The sequence below is a fragment of the Pteronotus mesoamericanus genome, unplaced genomic scaffold (assembly GCF_021234165.1).
Source record: "Pteronotus mesoamericanus isolate MK-2021 breed Mesoamerican mustached bat unplaced genomic scaffold, CSHL_Meso_final scaffold_1135, whole genome shotgun sequence".
NCBI classification, from domain to species: domain Eukaryota; kingdom Metazoa; phylum Chordata; class Mammalia; order Chiroptera; family Mormoopidae; genus Pteronotus; species Pteronotus mesoamericanus.
Genome location: NW_026555300.1, coordinates 677516 through 694306, shown reverse-complemented (window position 1 = coordinate 694306; position 16791 = coordinate 677516). Strand labels below are relative to the sequence as shown.

Here is a 16791-nt window from a genome sequence, read left to right as displayed (position 1 = left end):
CAAAAGGGCCTTGCTCCAGATCTCCCATCCCCCATGGGGGCCTGGCTTGGGGTGGGGAGAATATATTTTCCTTGGACGCCCCAATTTCTGGACCCCGTTACAAATGCCCTTTGGGGGTCTTGGCTGTACCCCGTTACATGACCAGGGATAAAACCTGCTTCCTTCGTGTACCAAGAGGACTCTACCCGGCTGAGCTAATCAATCATAGCTTCAGAATAACTAGTCAGAACAACTAGTTATTCAGAATTTCTTTTTAATTCATTTAGAAATATATTGCATCTCACTGCCTAACTGTCCTCCATGAACTATATCTTCTCATTAACAGCATTTTGAAATTTTTAACTGGTTTATGATGACGAAATATTTCTAAATGACCTCATGCATGTTGGCCTCTTCCACCAGGGTGTCAGCACCTCAGAAAGCCTCAGAACCGAAGGAGTTACTCTGCACTTCATCCCTTTACAAGGAGAAACTTCAACATCATGCACAGAAAACCAAGCAATTTTGGGGACACTAGCTGGGTATTAATAGATTCGGTGATACTTAATTGAGAGTTATACCGTACTAAAGACCAGTAAATGTAAACGTAAGAGAAGTTTCAGAACTATAACGTGTCAAAGATTTCACTGAAAATTTAATTTTAGGACGATCATTCTAACATGAATTTTTGACACATTTTTCACAAAATTTGTAATCACGTTGAAGTCGTACAAAACGGTTCCTGAGTCAAACGCAATGATCGACGAAAAAATATAACCAGTGAGAAATACGTAAAAGGGAATACCAGCCCCAACCTCCAGTCGTCTCCTCCGGGAACCTCCCCAGGCCTCCGCCTTCACCAGGCCTATTATTCAGGCGCCGCCCATCGCCGGAAGTGCTCCGCTCCGTCTCCCACCCCCGTGTGTTTTGATGAAGTGCGCATGCGCCTGGGAGACTGCCGGAGGTAGTCACAGAGCCGTGACCGTTCTGCGGATCTCTTTGGGGCAGTCCGGTTCCAGACTGATCCTCTCAGTTCGGAACCCTGCGCACGTGAAGCCCGAGGGTCGCTACTGGGGTTGAGATTCTCGCTGCGGCCCCTGCCGCAGCGGTGAGTGCGGAAGGCAGGTGAGACGCCCCCAAACCCTGACCGGTTCGCTGCCGGGCGGAGGGTCCATTTTCGCGGAAACCCTGCGGCCGCCCGGCCCGAGGTTTGTCCACCTTCCTTTTGGGGAACACCGCCTGCCGCGTGGATTTTCTGCTGAGAGCCGTTGCCTGGGCAGCAGGCCTACCCTGCGCCCTTTAAAGTCACATCTCGGGTGGAGCCCGCAGTTCGCGGGCGTCGCCATACTCGGCCTACGGAGCCCAAACTGCTGGCTGGGGTGAAGACGCACGTCACAGAGAGAGTAGTTTGGAGGAGGGGAGTTGGGAAAGCGAGTGTAGTGACAGAAAGGCGATTTAGGAATGCCGAGGGAGCCTTGCTCCCAGAGGGTTCTGCGTGCTTATTAAAGCTAAACGGGACCGCTTCGGGGTGTTACTAGCTGATTTGAGCAGATCTGAGAAGGACAGCAGCTGTGTGCTCCCCTGCAGTTAGTCAGCTTCTCTGGGTGGGGCATCGTTGTTTAATGACTTGCTCCAGGTGATGCTCAGGTGAGCCCGGTGTTTAGCGGGAGGGCTCCCGAATGCATCTGTGAGAGCGGGGAGCAGGCTTTGTTCAGGGGAGATAAGAGAATGCTGTGTTGGGTCTGGGGTTCAGGAGAGCAGCGCACGTTCTTATTGCTGTAGGAGTTTGTGGGCCTCTGTCGGAGGAGAGAGCACATGAAGACAAAGCAAAACCTCAGTGTGGCCTCCATGTAGGAAGTCATTGTCCTGATTCCCTGCGACTCGGGAAAGGAGAGGGTGGGCCTTTCTCATTTCCAGGTCCTTCTGCCAGCGATTGTGGTGGGCTTAGATAGAAGGGCTGAGCCAAGGCCTTGGAAGGCACCTTCTCAAAATGCAGACTTGATTCCTCAGCATCTCGTCCCCTGAGAAAAGAACCCAGAGGAGGAGCAGAACCAGGACGACATGGCAGCCTCTCAGGTAAACGATGTGTCCTGGGTAGGAGGCTGTGTTTGCTTTTCCTGCTAGTGTGATTGGATTACGATCCAGCAACCTTTATCTCTTTGATGTTCTTGGATAGGAAGGTTGTTTTTATCTACTTATTTCTCTTTTCCTTTTCTCTCTGATTGTCAAGGTCAGCAGTTTATATACAATACTTTTCTCCTTTGTCCCAGAGCCTTCTCCGCATTAGCTTTACGTAGGCCGCCCAGGGTGAAGAATTGCTGCCTTAAATTACTGACCTTTGACCACTGAACACATCCCTTCTGTAACAGATCAGCCAGGACCCATGCACCCATGCAGCCATGTCCGACATCCCTGTTTGGATGGGCTCAGAGATGTCTGTGTAGAAGTGAAATACAGGTTTCGGTTCATGTGGCTGCAGCATGTCACTTGTTCATCAGGGGTACGAAAATGCAAATGATACCGGTGGGAATAGTTCTGAATGTTATGAAAAAGAATAGTTAGTAGAAGAGACTTTCTTGTTAAATTGGTAAGAAAGTGTTGCTATTGAGATACACAATTAGTGTGCTCACCATGAGAGGTACATGTTGATAGACACTGGGAAAAACTAATGTGTGCTCGTATGATTATTTTCACATAATGATTTTCTTATTTATGTAATCAGCCAGTAATGTCACACCAATAAGGACATGTCCTTCTGTGTGCCTCAGTCACCACGTGTCAGTTGTTCCAGTCCACCTGATATTCAGTTGGCTGAAGTGTTCTCTTCAGTGTAGAGTTAATAGTCTTCCTTTACCATTAACAAGGATCTAGCAGGGCGTTATTGAGAGATGTGAACAAGCTACCACATTGCATCTGGAAACTTTTGTTGTCTTTTTCATTTCTGTTTTCTTTGGAAAATGAAGGCCCTATGTTTATTTCCTAGAGAGCATTGGCTTTTTACTTGGAGGATTTAATCAGTGAGGGCTTGTTCCTGTAAATTTTTATTATAGTGCACACTCATGTCACAGACATACTCTACAGTGTCACTTTTTGTATTTTCAGGAAATTTGACAAGAATCATATTATAAACGCATGTTTAATTCATCTCAATATTTTTATTGTTATGTGTGTATTTCCCTTTATTGTGTTTGTAAAACATGAAGAGTGTCTTCCACAGGAGAGTCAGGAGACTTACAGAATCACGAAGTACCCTTGATTATATTGATGTGGAAATTCTGTGTTCTCTCACTTTTCATTTGTACCTAGTTTCCATATGTACAAGTATGTCCGTCTCTGTGCATGACATTTTATCAGCTAGCTGAGTTATTTTGTCGTCTTACTCTCTTAAGATGTTTTCATTCTTCTCAGTTACAAACACAGCAGGGAACATCCATGAGGTCAGCTGATTCTCCAAAAACACCTTACAGGCAAGAAGGGGCTGGAGAGAAATATTCAAAGTCATGAAAAGCAAGGACCTACATCTAAGAATGCTGTACCCAGAAAAGCTATCATTTAGAGTGGTAGGGCAGATAAAGTGCTTTCCAGATACGGTCAAATTAAAGGAGTTCATCATGACCAAGCTCTTATTATATGAAATGTTAAAGGGACTTAACTAAAAGAAAAAAGAAAAAGATCTTTGACTATGAACAGTAAAACGACCACAAACTCACAACCATCAACAACTGAAGAAAAGAAAAAAGCGAAAAGTAAAACGAACTGAGCAAACCAGGAACAGGGACAGGATCACAGAAATGGAGATGATGTGGAGTGTTATCAGTGGGGAGGGGGTGAGCGGAGAACAGAGACAAAGGTACAGGGAATAAGAGGCATGATTGGTAGGTACAAAATAGACGGGGGTACGTTAAGAAGAGTTAGGAAATGGAGACGTCATAGAACTTGTACAACCCGTGGTCATGAGCTAATTGGGGGAATTCTGGAGGGAGGAGGGTTGCGGGGCAGAGGGGGAGAAAGGGGAGAAAAATAGGGGATAAGTGTAATAGCATAATCACTAAAGTATACTAAAAAAAACAGGTGAGCTTGTTAAAGATGTGGAAATACAGGCCCCACCCACAGCTCCTGAATCAGAACTTGCATTTTTACAAGAGTACATATTTTTCGTTGTCTGCATGAAACCTAAAGAGGTTACGTACACTTATAACTCCCCATGCCTTTTGCCGCTGAGAAATATACACAACTGATTCTGAATGATATAAATGCAACACTTAACAATCCATATGCCTTGTCTGTTCCTTCATTTTAAAGTTTATTTTCCTGATTACTGTTTGTACTTTATTTCAATGTCTGACAGTAACCAGAAGAGAGAAGGGAGGGCATGTCAGAGGGCAAAGGGGGAAGAGTAATCAAGGAACATGTATAAAAGACATATAGACAGACAAAGGGGGAAGGACCAAGGGGTGGGAGGTGGGGATGGGAGGGATGGGAGAGGGTGAAATGGACAAAACTATACTTGAACAACAATTTAAAAGATATTTGAAAGGTAAAGTTTATTTTCCTGAAAAGGAATGTCCGGGCAGTGGATTTGTGGACCTGTGTTAATCTCCTTTCTCAGTGTTAGATGATACATTAGTGTTAACAGTGTGAACATGATGTGACTGAATGATGCAGGATACCTCTTCAGTCAAAACTACTTCTAACAGATTTGATGTTAGACCTCAGACTAAGAACTCTGCTGGTGTCTCCTTGGTAAATGTGTCTCTTGTCTCTCTGCAGCCATCCTTGACCTTCAAGGACGTGTCAGTAGATTTCTCTGGGGAGGAGTGGGAGTGCCTGGACTCAGCTCAGCGGAAATTGTACTTGGACGTGATGGTGGAGAACTACAGGAACCTGGTCTCCCTGGGTGAGGATGACTGCCTTCAGAGTTCCTGCTGCACCCACCGGGTTTCGTTTTCTTTATTTAACATCTCTTGGGGAGTCTACTTTGTACGGGAGACTGTCAGATTCTTGCTCGCAAGGGAGAATCGGGAGGTTACCTTGCGTAGAAGATAAAGGCTTCAAGAACTATGGTCATTAGGAACTCACTGAAAAGTGTACACGTAGTTAGACTAGTTAAAGCGCTATCAGAAAACAGTATTTTGGAAAATCATCTTCTTGCATATTTTAATTTTCTACCAGTCTTCTTACCAGATCAGAAAAAGTGGGTTGGAAATGTGGAATCCTTACGAAAATAAAGTTTATTTTATGAACAGGTCTTGTTGTCTCATACCCGGTCCTGATCAGCCTTCTGGAGCAAATGAAGGAGCCTGGGGATGTGCACAGAAAAAAGTCAATGTCCGCCCGCCCAGGTAGGTGGGATTTGGGAAGCAGGTGATGCAGGCGAGGGTCCCCAAGGTCATGGAGGAAGCCAGACCTTAAAGTGTGGTTTGGAAAGCTGTGCTTCCATGGAAGGATTTTGAAAAGCCCAGGTTTATTTCTGTTGTTACCATACAGGGCCCGCTGGTCTCACGCAGTTTGTCATAGAGGGCCAGCTCCTACATGCATTTAGAACTTGGTTTTTACTCCAGTGACGGCTGTCATCTTACTAGCAGTTAGGGCCAAAGTCCTCCCCTTGCACTCTGAGGACCACCTTTGTCTGGCTCCTCTTCTGTTGCTTTGGGGACTTGGGAGAATCTCTGCGTGTTGCTGAGAAATTGTACATTAAGTCCCCGCCCCCTTTTTTTGAAAGTTTTCTTTTTGTCCCATGAACGGAATTTGTGAAGAAAGTGGTTGAGATCCTGGAATTTGTGGCAGAAGTTCCAGGAACCCTAGGGACAGGTGTCATGTTTTCTGGCTTATAATTTCTAACCCTTTGGAGGCTTCAAGCACGACCCCACGGTTTTTAGTCTCAGCGATTTTATCACAGCACAAGGCACCTCCAAAATGAGACAATTTAATTTTCTGTCTCACTTCGAAGTGACCTTGTGCTTTGTACAAAGTAACATAAGAAATTTCCAGTTTAAATTTTTTTTTTTTAATATTTGTATTTATTTTTAGAGAGCAGGAAGGGGAGGGAGGAAGAGAGGGAGAAAAACATCAGTGTGCGGTGGCTGCTGCTTGTGTGCCCTCAACTGAGGACAAAGCCTGCAAGCCAGGCATGAGCCCTGACCGAGAATCAAACCGGCAACCCTTCGTTTCCCTGGCTGGCATTCAATGCACTGAGTCACACCAGCCAGGGTGAAATTTCCACTTTATATCCTCCATTTTCTTAGTTTTAGAATAGTTTAGTTTGTCTATTGCCCTCATAGAGTTGTTCAGTACAGCACTGCTAGAGGTGACCTTAGAACATTGTTCACGACACGGGAAAGTCTCTTTTATTACCTGACTTCATCGCTGTCATTTTGTTACTCTCTCTTCTTCCGTCCAAAGCTGCCCAGGATTGTGTCCTGTGTGTTTTCACTTTCAGATAGATCTTTGTCACACCTCTGCTTTTGGATTCAGCAGTGTTGAGACGACATGCTCGAATGTTCTCCTTCAGCAAGAATTTAGTTACAGCAGTATTAGACACTTCCTGTTTAGTTAAATGTTCAGTGGGGCTTTGGTGCTCACCGAGTCCGCCGCCTGAGTGTGTCGCTTGTAGAAGTGGTGGGGTTGTAATCTGACACGGCCTTGACCTGTTCACTTGCTACACTGGCCCTGGACTTTGGCTGGAGATGCATGGTCAGCCACCACCTACGAACTGCCCGGGGCCACTTGGCAACCAAAAGGGAGCGATACGCAGGTGGCTTCTACCTGTGACGGGCCTGGCGTTCCCCAGGAGAGGCCAAGATGTGATCCAAGGGCATCTGCAGGGAGTGCGGGGCCTGGGCCACTGGGTCGAGGCCTGTGGGGCACGCAGGGGCCAGATCCAGCTTGTTTGAGAGATTGAGGAGAGTCTGAACCATGAGGCAAGAGGGGCCATTTGTATGGAAAAGCCACTGGATGTGGCTTGGGCGGATTCTCAAGGTGAGCGGGGCAGGTGTGCGCGAATCAGCAGGACAGGGCTATAGCATTAGCCAGGTCGGTAGAGACAGATGTGACACCTGCCTTCTCGCTGTATGATGTGGAGGGCTCAGCAAGGGAATATTGGCCTCAGACAAGACTTGTGTGGGGGAGAAAGCGGCCCCTCCAGCCTCAGCCCTGAAGCCAGACAGTTGAGTCCCTCCGTGAATGTCCCTAGCACCTTTCAATCTGCTGTCCCAAGGCTGGAGGCCAGAGCTGGTGAGTCCGAGTGAGTCTGTGTACGGGCCCTTTAAGGGAAAGACTTGCACTCCGGCATACTGTTGGGGGGGTATATAACCTGCAACCTTGTTATATCCGAGCAGGTGGTCAGGCAGATTAAATTCTTTCTCTTCTGTGAATTTAGGTTTCTTTCATGGCTTGCTATACTATTTCTTTGTATCATCCCTCAGTCTTAGCTACAATTCCCACTGATTTTCCAGTGTGATTCCTTTTCTATGATAGGTTCTCCAAACTTCGTTGATTGACTTTTTAGTTTTTATTTATATATTACGAAAGTAAATGATAGTTTTAAGATCAGTACTTAAGACATTGTGGGGCTTAATTCAAATATGAACCAGTCATAAGTCAACTGCCATTAAACGAAAGCGCACATTTTGTCCGTTTTTTTACCCTACACTGTTCATGACTTACCTTGCTTCTTTTCTGTGCTGGGCTAATGGTAAACGGTTGTTTGGTCCTGTGAGTTACAGAAATAGTCTCAATTTTATATCTGTCCATGACTGAATTTATATTCTCTTTATGTCAGATAAAAACTTCTCTAAATGGAATGAAATTTTTGCAAAGTTTTAAAACTGTGTCTTTCAGATAGTATTTTTGGTTTTGACATTTGATGAAAAACCATGTGAATAAAAATCTACCATCTGAACTGTCCGTAACTGTTCAGTGAAAGCATATTAAGTATACTTGCTGAATTGTGCATCAGAATTCTGAAAACTTCCATCTCGCAGAAATATCACCGTATCCGTTAAACAACCACTTTCTCCTTTGCCCTAAAGCCAAGGCCCAGGTAGCTGCATTCTTTTTCTCTCGGGTGCACTTCACTAGAACTCACCTAAGTGGAATCCTATAGCATGTGTCTCTGTGACTTATGTGCTTCACTTAGAACACGTGCGCAGCGTTTCTCTTTGTGGTATCAGGTGATCACGTCTTCTCTGTTTCCTGGCAGAGCCGTATCTGAACTGACAACCTTTCGCTTTGGGTTGATGATCACCAGCCAACTGAGGCATACCAGACAGGGCCCATATTTCTTTTAGAGTGAACGGTTCTATATTTGCTGAAAGTGTTTTTCAGAGACGTATAGGGATGCTTTGAATGTTTAGATCACCTTGGGTACTACTGATGGCTTACACAATTAACATTCCAGTTTAGGATCATGAGGTGAGATATTGAAAGTTCTTACTTCATTAATCCTCTCGCGAAAAATCTGCATAACCACCACCAATAATAAAGTCACTTAAGGTTCTTTTCTCCAGTTTTTTGTTTAGTTTTTTTTGGTTTGATTTTTTGTTCGGCAGCACTAACATTGACATCGGGAAACCCCATTCTTTCCTCATTGTGTTCTTGTGTTCTATCTCTGTTTTTTTTGGTCTTCTCATATAAGCCATGTCCCGCGAGTCTATGTTTGGGGGTGTGGGGGTGTGGTGTGTGTGTGATGTGTGTAATGTGTGTGAGGGCATTGTAACTCATGACAAAGCCAGTTGTCTCACTACCACCAACATGGGTTCTGTACTCAAATACAAAACTGACATCTTGTGTGGTCTTACACGTTTTGGCTAGATTTTCTTAAATTTTGGACTTGTGCACTGATGCTTTGTCAGGGTGAAGGACAATAATGGCCATTTTTTCTGTCAGTGTAATCTGTTGGTGATAAATTTCTGGTCAGGATAGTTATTGGGTCATTGGTGATGCTGGCAGGACTTCGAGCAGCCAGAGAAGAAAACTAAATTTTTCATTTACTCATTTTTAAAAATACAAGCACCAATATTTTATACTTTTATCATAAATGTCCTGTGCGTTTTTCATGAACGGAGTCCTAAATATTTTATTTTGCTTTATGCCATTGATTAGGTAATTACTTTTTATCTTGTTGGGGTTTTTTTTTTGTATTAATTTCTGTTACTGTGCAGAAAGAACTTCATGGGTTGATTTTATATTCTTGCTTTTGAAAAATTTGATTTGTCTTCTTTTTTTAAACGTGTGTTCTGTATGATTTTGCTGTGCACAGTGTTGTCAGCTGTTGACAGTATCCTTTTCTTTCTTTTTTTTTTTTTTATCTTTGTTGTTGCCTTGGTGCAAGTACTAAAAACATTTTAAAGTTCTGACAGTATACTGTGATCTGATAGCATCGGTTACATAGAAAAAAACTACTGCTTTCCATCCCTATCCGTCTACCTCCTTCTGTTATTCATATCACATATTTTTTGTATTGTGTATCTTATAAGGTATATGTAAAATTTTATTGCTTGTGTTTGTCGAAGTTCTATAGGAGAAATCCAAGTGATTTCTGTGAGCTCATTAGACGACTTAGGATTTTTATATTTGTATACATTTACATGTATAACTTTTATATCTTTATATGCTTTATTGTTGTTTAGAATTTTGTTTATGACACCTGGAATGATTTTCTTATTCCTTTTTCATAGGGCAGGTTTAAAGGTGAGAAAGTCTTCAGTGTTTTTGAGCTGGAAATGTCTGCCTGTTCCACTGTTGCTGATCTGTTTTGTCAGAAATAGTATTCTTGGTTAATAGTTTTTGTTGCTTGATTAGTTCAGTATTTTATTTCATGTACTTCTTTTTATGGTTTCTGCTGAGGAAGACACTGAGAGGAAGTCTTTGAGAAGGTGTCTTTTTCCGTGACAAGTTATTTTCTTTTAATCTTTCAGGATAGTTGCTGTGTGGGATTCATGATACTTCGATTATCATATTTCTTTTTGTTCAGTATTTTACATTTACCTTACCTGGAATTTAGTGAGCGGCTAGAATTTATGTGTCAGAAACTAAAACTATGAATGCCTCATGTTAGGTGTTAGGTATGTATCCATTTTCACTGTCTTGTTATTCCGGGGCCCACTTACTGTGGAAAGCGGCCCATTTGTTAGGGTCCCGTGAGTTCCTTTAGCTGTCTTCACGTCTCCACATTTTAGTTGGCTTTCCTGTGTTGACATTTGTAATGGATTCTGCATACATTTTTACATTCATCAGCTTGCTCTCATCTTTTTTAGAAGCCTTCACTGTATTTTTAAATTTGAGTGTTGTGTTTTCCAGTTTCCCATTTCTGTTTGGCTCATTTTTTGTTTTCTCTCTCTCTGCATTTTCATTTTGGTCATTCACAGCTTGGCTGATATTAAGTACTTGCCATGTTTTTCTGCGTTTCTATTTTAAGGTGGTTATTTTCAATTCCTTATGAGGTAATTAATGTATTTCAGTTGATGTGTTGGTTTTTGTAAATACATTTTAGTTGTCTGATTTGACATTGACTTTCTGTTTCTTTGTCTTCGCCGATTTATTGAGGATCAGAATTGTAAACAACTAGGCTTTATGAACTTGTTTCTACAGGCTAAAAGAAAAAAATAACAATCATCCCTAGTTTAAATTCTAATTTCCATAAACGTTGGGGATGTGTATTTGTTTTTGTGTGTAAGTTTCAAGTTTGATATAGTTTCTGTTGCTTTTCCAAAGCCCATGATATCTTTTTATGCTTGATACCAGTCTTCAGTGCAGTAGTTTCGGTGGCGTTTGAACAATTACCCTTTCTTTCTAGTGTGCACTACAGTCCATTCACCATGTGCTGTTGCGGTATGAACGCTCTGCGTCATGTAAGAGAAACACGCATTTTGAAGATGCAGGAAAACATCACCAAACACGCTGTACCCTCTATCTGCCTAGGAAAAAACTGGGAATGGGGAGTTTTCTGATAATACTGCTGTTGCGTGCCGGGGCTTTGAGCACAATGGTTGCCCAGTGTAAGCAACTGTTGTTCTTCTATGTGACATTTTTCTCATTGTTCTGTACTTGGTCTTGCTGCAAACATTTAAATTCTTTTGAAGTACTCAACAGTGTAATGTGTTTAAAAATTGCTTGTAAGTTCAATGTACGTCAAGCTGCGTGTCATACCTGTGAACCTTTATTCTGTATCTTTCAGCTGTGTCATCTGAAGACAACCAGGCCTTCTTGCAAAGGCCAGGAATAGAAGATCTGTTCTTTAAAGCAACACCGGTAAGCTATGAGAGGTGTGCCTTTGATCCTGAGAAGGCAGTGTGTGACAGGAAAAGCAGGATGTCAAAGTGCAGAGAACTATCTTGCGATAGTTATTCCTGATAAAAGCCCTGTTACCTAAAGAGGTGAAAAATAGTGCAAATTTGGGAAAACACCCACCGTAAGTCAGTTAGGTTTGCGGGTCAATGTGTTTCCAGACGCGAACACTGAAAACATTTTTCTAAGTGTATATATTCTTCTGAAGGCATTCTGGAAAATCTAGGAACTCTCCTAACTTGGGCTGTGAATGATCATTTGAATTGTTTAAAATGTGGAGTAAGAACAAATTTGCAGGTTGTAAAATTTAATGATTTATAATGTACATAGAAAGCTTGAGTGTTACTGATATGACAGCCCCCTTTTTAAGGTTATTATTATAATTTTGAGAAATAATGTTTCCTTTCCTCCCACTGTATAACATTGTCATGAACGTGAGAGCAATTTGTAATACAGCCAACATGGTTCGGTAGGGATCACAGAGTGGTCATTTGGGAATAAGTGTACATGTTTAGTGAAATGATGGATGTCACTAAAGGCCTTTCTATCTTCAATGATCACCAGAGCCCGTATAATGAGCACAGAAGTTATCAATGCCGTGAACATTGGAGGAATTTTGCCCACGAGTCAAATCCTAAGATCGATGAAAAGAGTCAGCTTCCAGGCAGCCATTATGAAAGTGGAAAAGTCTTTGACCAAATGTCAAATCACGGTACACATCAAGTTTTTCCTATTGTGGAGAAGACGGACAAGCAAAGTAAATACGTCAAATGTTGGAAGCAGTCTTCAAATAGTACTGAAGAAAAAAATATGCCTCTCGGGGAGGAAGCTCACAAATATTTACCATGCAGGGAATTCTTCACTCAAATATTTAATCTAAATGCGCTTATCAACATCTGTACCGGAGAAGAACATAAATGTGAAGAAGGTAATAAAACAGGTAATTGGTTTTCAAGTGTAACTGTACATGAAAAACATGATGCTGGACAGAAGGCCTGTATTTGTAAAGAATGTGGCGTAGCATTTTGGATTACCTCACCTCTTCGTAAACATCAGAGAACGCACACTGGAGACAGGCTTTTTAAAGGTAGAGAATGTGCTGAAGCTTTTAGTCCGCCCACAAATATTAAAGAATATCAGAAAACTGATAGAGGAGAGAAACCTTTTCAGTGTAGACAATGTGGCAGTGTCTTCACGGAGTCCTATAATCTTGCTGAGCATCAGTGTATTCATTCTGGTGAGAAGACTTCTATTTGTAGAGAATATGATAAGGCCTTTAGGCGGTCCTCAACCATTACTACTCATCAGACAATTCCTACCAGAACGAAGCCTTCCACATGTACACAATGTGGCAAAATATGTACAGACTCCTCAACCCTTACCCGACATCAGAGACTCCGTGCTGGTGAAAAGCCTTGTATATGTAAGGAATGTGATAAAACCTTTTGCCAGTTCTCAGTCCTTTATCATCATCAGAAAATTCATGCTGGAAAGAAGCCCAATATAGGTACAGAATGCTACCAAGCCTCTGGACGCTCTTCAACCCTTACTCACCATCAGAAAATTCATACCAGAAAGAATCCTTGTAAATGTAAACAATGTAGCAAAGCATTTCCACTGTCCTCAACCCTTACTCAACATCAGAGAGCTCATACCGGTGTAAAACCATATAAATGTACACAATGTGGCAAAGCGTTTACCCGCTACTCACACCTTACTCTTCATCAGAGAATTCATACCGGAGAGAAGCCTTATGAATGTAGACAGTGCTGCAAATCCTTTAGTGACTCCTCATGCCTTACTGTCCATCAGAGAATTCATACCGGAGAGAAGCCCTATGAATGTAGACAATGCAGCAAATCCTTTAGGTGCTCCTCAAACCTTACTGTACATCAGAGAATTCATACTGGAGAGAAGCCTTATGAATGTAAACAGTGTGGCAAAGCATTTACCCAATCCTCACGCCTTACTGTCCATGAGAGAATTCATACCGGAGAGAAGCCTTATGAATGTAGACAGTGCTGCAAATCCTTTAGCGAAGCCTCACGGCTTACTGTCCATCAGAGAATTCATACTGGAGAGAAGCCTTATGAATGTAAACAATGTGGCAAAGCATTTCGCCTTTCCTCGTCCCTTATTAACCATCGGAAAATTCATACCGGAGAGAAGCCATATGAATGTAGACAATGCAGCAAATGCTTTAGCTACCCCTCACACCTTTCTATCCATCAGAGAATTCATACTGGAGAGAAGCCTTATGAATGTACAGAGTGTGGCAAAGCATTTCGGTCGTCCTCACACCTTAACAAGCATCAGAAAATTCATACAGGAGAGCTTTATAACTGTATACAATGCAACAAAGCATTTACTGACTCCTCTTACTTTCATATGCACCAGAGAATTCATTCTGGAGAGGTGTCTCTTGAATGTAAACAATGTGGCAAAGCATTTACCCGCTCCTCAAACCTTATTCGACATGAGAGAATTCATACCAGAGAGAAGCCTTACGTATGTACACAATGCAGCAAATCCTTTAGCTGCTCCTCAGGCCTTACTGTCCATAAGAGAATTCATACTGGAGAGAAGTCTTACGAATGTAACCAATGTGGCAAAGCATATACCCGCTCCTCACACCTTACTCGACATCAGAGCGTTCATACCCATGCAAAACCCTATAAATGCACACAATGTGGAGAAGCATTTACACTCTCCTCAGTCCTTACTCAACATCAGAGGGTCCATTCTGGTGAAAAGACGTATATGTAAAAAATGTGACAAAACCTTTTGCCAGTTCTCAGTTCTTTCTCACCATCAGAAAATTCACACTGGAGAGGAGCCCTATAAGTACACAGAATGCTGCAGATTCTTTCGATGCTCCTCAACTCTTATCATCAGACAACTCATGCTGGAGAGAAGCCTTAAGAATGTACACAGTGTGACAAAGCTTTTAGGTGGTCCCCACACATTTGAAAGCACCAGAAAATTCATACAGGAGAGAACCCTTATAAATGTATACAGTGCAGCAAAGCATTTACCCTCTCATTCCTTTTCGATGCATCAGAGAATTCGTAGTGGAGAGAAGCATTATTAATGTAAGCAGTGTGGCAAAGCATTTAACTTCTGCTCATCCCTTACTGTCCATCAGAGAATTTCTTCGCGAAAGAAGCCGTATGAATGAATGTACATAATGCACCAGGTTTTTTCGCTGCTCCTCACACCTTACTGTCCATCACAGAATTCATATCGGAGAGAAGCATTATGAATGTGAACAATGTGGCAAAGCATTTACCTGCTCCTCAAACCTTAGTGGACATCAGAGAGTTCATACTGGTGTTAAACCGTATAAATGTACTCAATGTGGCAAAGCATTTATCCGATCGTCTTCCTTTCGGAAGCACCAGAATATCATACGGGAGAGAAGCCTTATGAATGTAAACAATGTGGCAAAGCATTTACCTGCTCCTCAAACCTTAGTGGACTTCAGAGAGTTCATACTGGTATAAAACCCTATAAATATACACAATGTGGCAAAGCATTTACCCACTCCACTTCCTTTAGGTTGCACCGGAGAATTCATTCTGGAGAGAAGCCTTATGAATGTAAACAATGCGGCAAAGCATTTACCAGCTCCTCAAACCTTATTTGACATCAGAGAGTTCAAAGGGGAGAGAAGCCATATGAATGCACACAATGCAGCAAATCCTTTAGGTACCCGTTACATTTTACTGTCTTTCAGAGAATTCATACTGGAGGGAAGCTTTATGAATGTAAACAATGTGGCAAAGCATTTCACCTCCCCTCATCCCTTACTGTCTGTCAGAGAATTCACACCAGAGAGAAGCCGTATGAATGTATACAGTGTGGCAAAGTCTTTATCGGCTCCTCACTCCTAACAGAACATCAGAGAATTCATACTGGAGAGAAACCTTATGAATGTAAACAATACGGCAAAGCCTTTAGCTGGTCCTCAAACCTTTATAATCATCAGAAAATTCATACTGGAAGGAAGCCTTATGAATGTAAATAATGTGCCAGAGCCTCTTCTCCAGGTCTCTACCCCAACACAGGCTTTCTTCTATTTCCCATCTGGCTCCCAACTTTCTTGTGAGCACCTGGTGGAGGTCTGTAAAGTAGGGCCCGTCAGTAGGTTGAAATTGCCCTGTATCAGCATTTCCCAGTCTTTCTGTTCTCACACTGGTTCACACTCAACCTCAAAATACGTCATTTCTTGGTAAGTTTATATATGTCTAATGTCAACTGGTTTTCCTAACGAGGTACATTAATTTTGATTTTTATATGGACAAATAAGTGAATGGGAAAGACTTGAAAATGGATAGAAATGAAAGAGGGAAAGGTAACCCTTTCATAGAGTACAAATATGATAAAGTTTGTTTTATCATAAAATATATGATGAAGTCTTAATTACCAGTGGAACTGAGTAGAAAGTAGAGCTATACACTGAAGTGCCTACAGAATTTTATATATGACAAATGTGACCTCTCACATCACTGGTGAAAAAATAGAAGTCTTAACAGTATTGTAACAAGCAAGAAGATAACTATTGCATTTATGGATTACACAATATATTGTGAAGACGTCCATATGGAGCAGATATATAAATATAAAAACATGTAACTGTGTAAGTACTAGAGAAAAAAAATACATGCCTGATTTATATTCTAGTGCTAAGTCTGGTCACTAACTGATAGTAGAGAGAGAAATTCAGTTTGGTGTGCACAAAAGTTTGTTGTTGAGGAGAGGGTTTAGGGTGGTACTATTGTTTATTTGTTATGTTTTTGTTTTTGTCTGCAGAACATATACTCTCCTTTGGATGCATTCCTATCCCTCCCTATTGCCTTTCAGTTAACCCACTTCATTTGCTTTCCTGAAGGGTCCCTGATTCACATGAACAGGTATGACAGGAAGATCTAAAATTCCCTCTGGTCAGAGAGAACCTGGGGTTAGAAAGAAGTTGTAGCATTGAACCATTATTTCTTAGTTACTGTTTTATTTTGTAACATAATTGAGGGAAGGAAGAGGTAAATGCTCTTTCATCAATTTATTCATTTCAAAGAAATAATATTAGTAATTAAAGTTAAAACTTCTCTTAGGGAAAAAAGGACTTCATAAAATAAGTCATTACTTAATAACAAAGGGTGTACTTAATTTTAGACATTCGTTGGGCAAATGGATATGTGCTGGAGTAAAACATCTGAGCACACCCTGACTCACCACCTCTGTCATTCACTGTATACAAAGCTTCCCCTTTCTGCTTGTACACACCTCTCACAACCAGAAAGCCAGCAGTTACTAGGGAAAAGCCAAAGAAAGTGGCATCAGCTGTGGCCATGGAATGCAGAATTTGCCATAACCAAAAGTAATGGAGCAAGAGTGAAGGCAGGGTAATGGGAGAGTGCAGTTACATAGAATCTAAGTCAGAGTAAGAGACAAAGCTAACCACTTCAGGAAGAAGATAGAAAAAGAAAAATACTGTGGCAAAGCATTTAGCTACCCCTCACACGTTAC

General features: G+C 41.9%; 3 protein-coding genes across 3 annotated transcripts; all 3 read left to right on the top strand.

Moving 5' to 3' along the window:
• The first annotated feature begins 1763 nt into the window (after positions 1–1763).
• LOC129081609 (KRAB domain-containing protein 5-like) lies at positions 1764–5347 on the top strand. Its single transcript, XM_054587276.1, has 3 exons — positions 1764–2055; positions 4750–4876; positions 5226–5347. Exons 1-3 carry the CDS (start codon positions 2041–2043, stop codon positions 5345–5347), a joined length of 264 nt encoding a protein of 87 aa, XP_054443251.1. The 5' UTR covers positions 1764–2040.
• Positions 5348–11964: 6617 nt separating this feature from the next.
• Positions 11965–14069, top strand: LOC129081608 (zinc finger protein 345-like). The gene has a single exon (XM_054587275.1). It carries the CDS (start codon positions 11965–11967, stop codon positions 14029–14031), a length of 2067 nt encoding a protein of 688 aa, XP_054443250.1. The 3' UTR covers positions 14032–14069.
• Positions 14070–14453: 384 nt separating this feature from the next.
• On the top strand, positions 14454–15319 carry LOC129081607 (zinc finger protein ZFP2-like; the record flags this gene model as incomplete). Its single annotated transcript, XM_054587274.1, is given in 2 exon segments — positions 14454–14667; positions 14670–15319. Coding segments are annotated over 2 exon segments (837 nt in total), but the record flags the coding sequence as incomplete, so codon positions are not given.
• Positions 15320–16791: the final 1472 nt, after the last annotated feature.

What these genes read in the sequence shown, in the direction of transcription:
- LOC129081609 (XM_054587276.1), top strand. An exon ending in CAGGAACCTGGTCTCCCTGG is followed by an intron (nt 4,877 to 5,225) that starts GTGAGGATGACT and finishes TTTTATGAACAG; the next exon opens with GTCTTGTTGTCTCATACCCG.
- LOC129081608 (XM_054587275.1), top strand. Translation starts at nt 11,965, where the DNA reads ATGTCAAATCACGGTACACATCAAGTTTTTCCTATTGTGGAGAAGACG.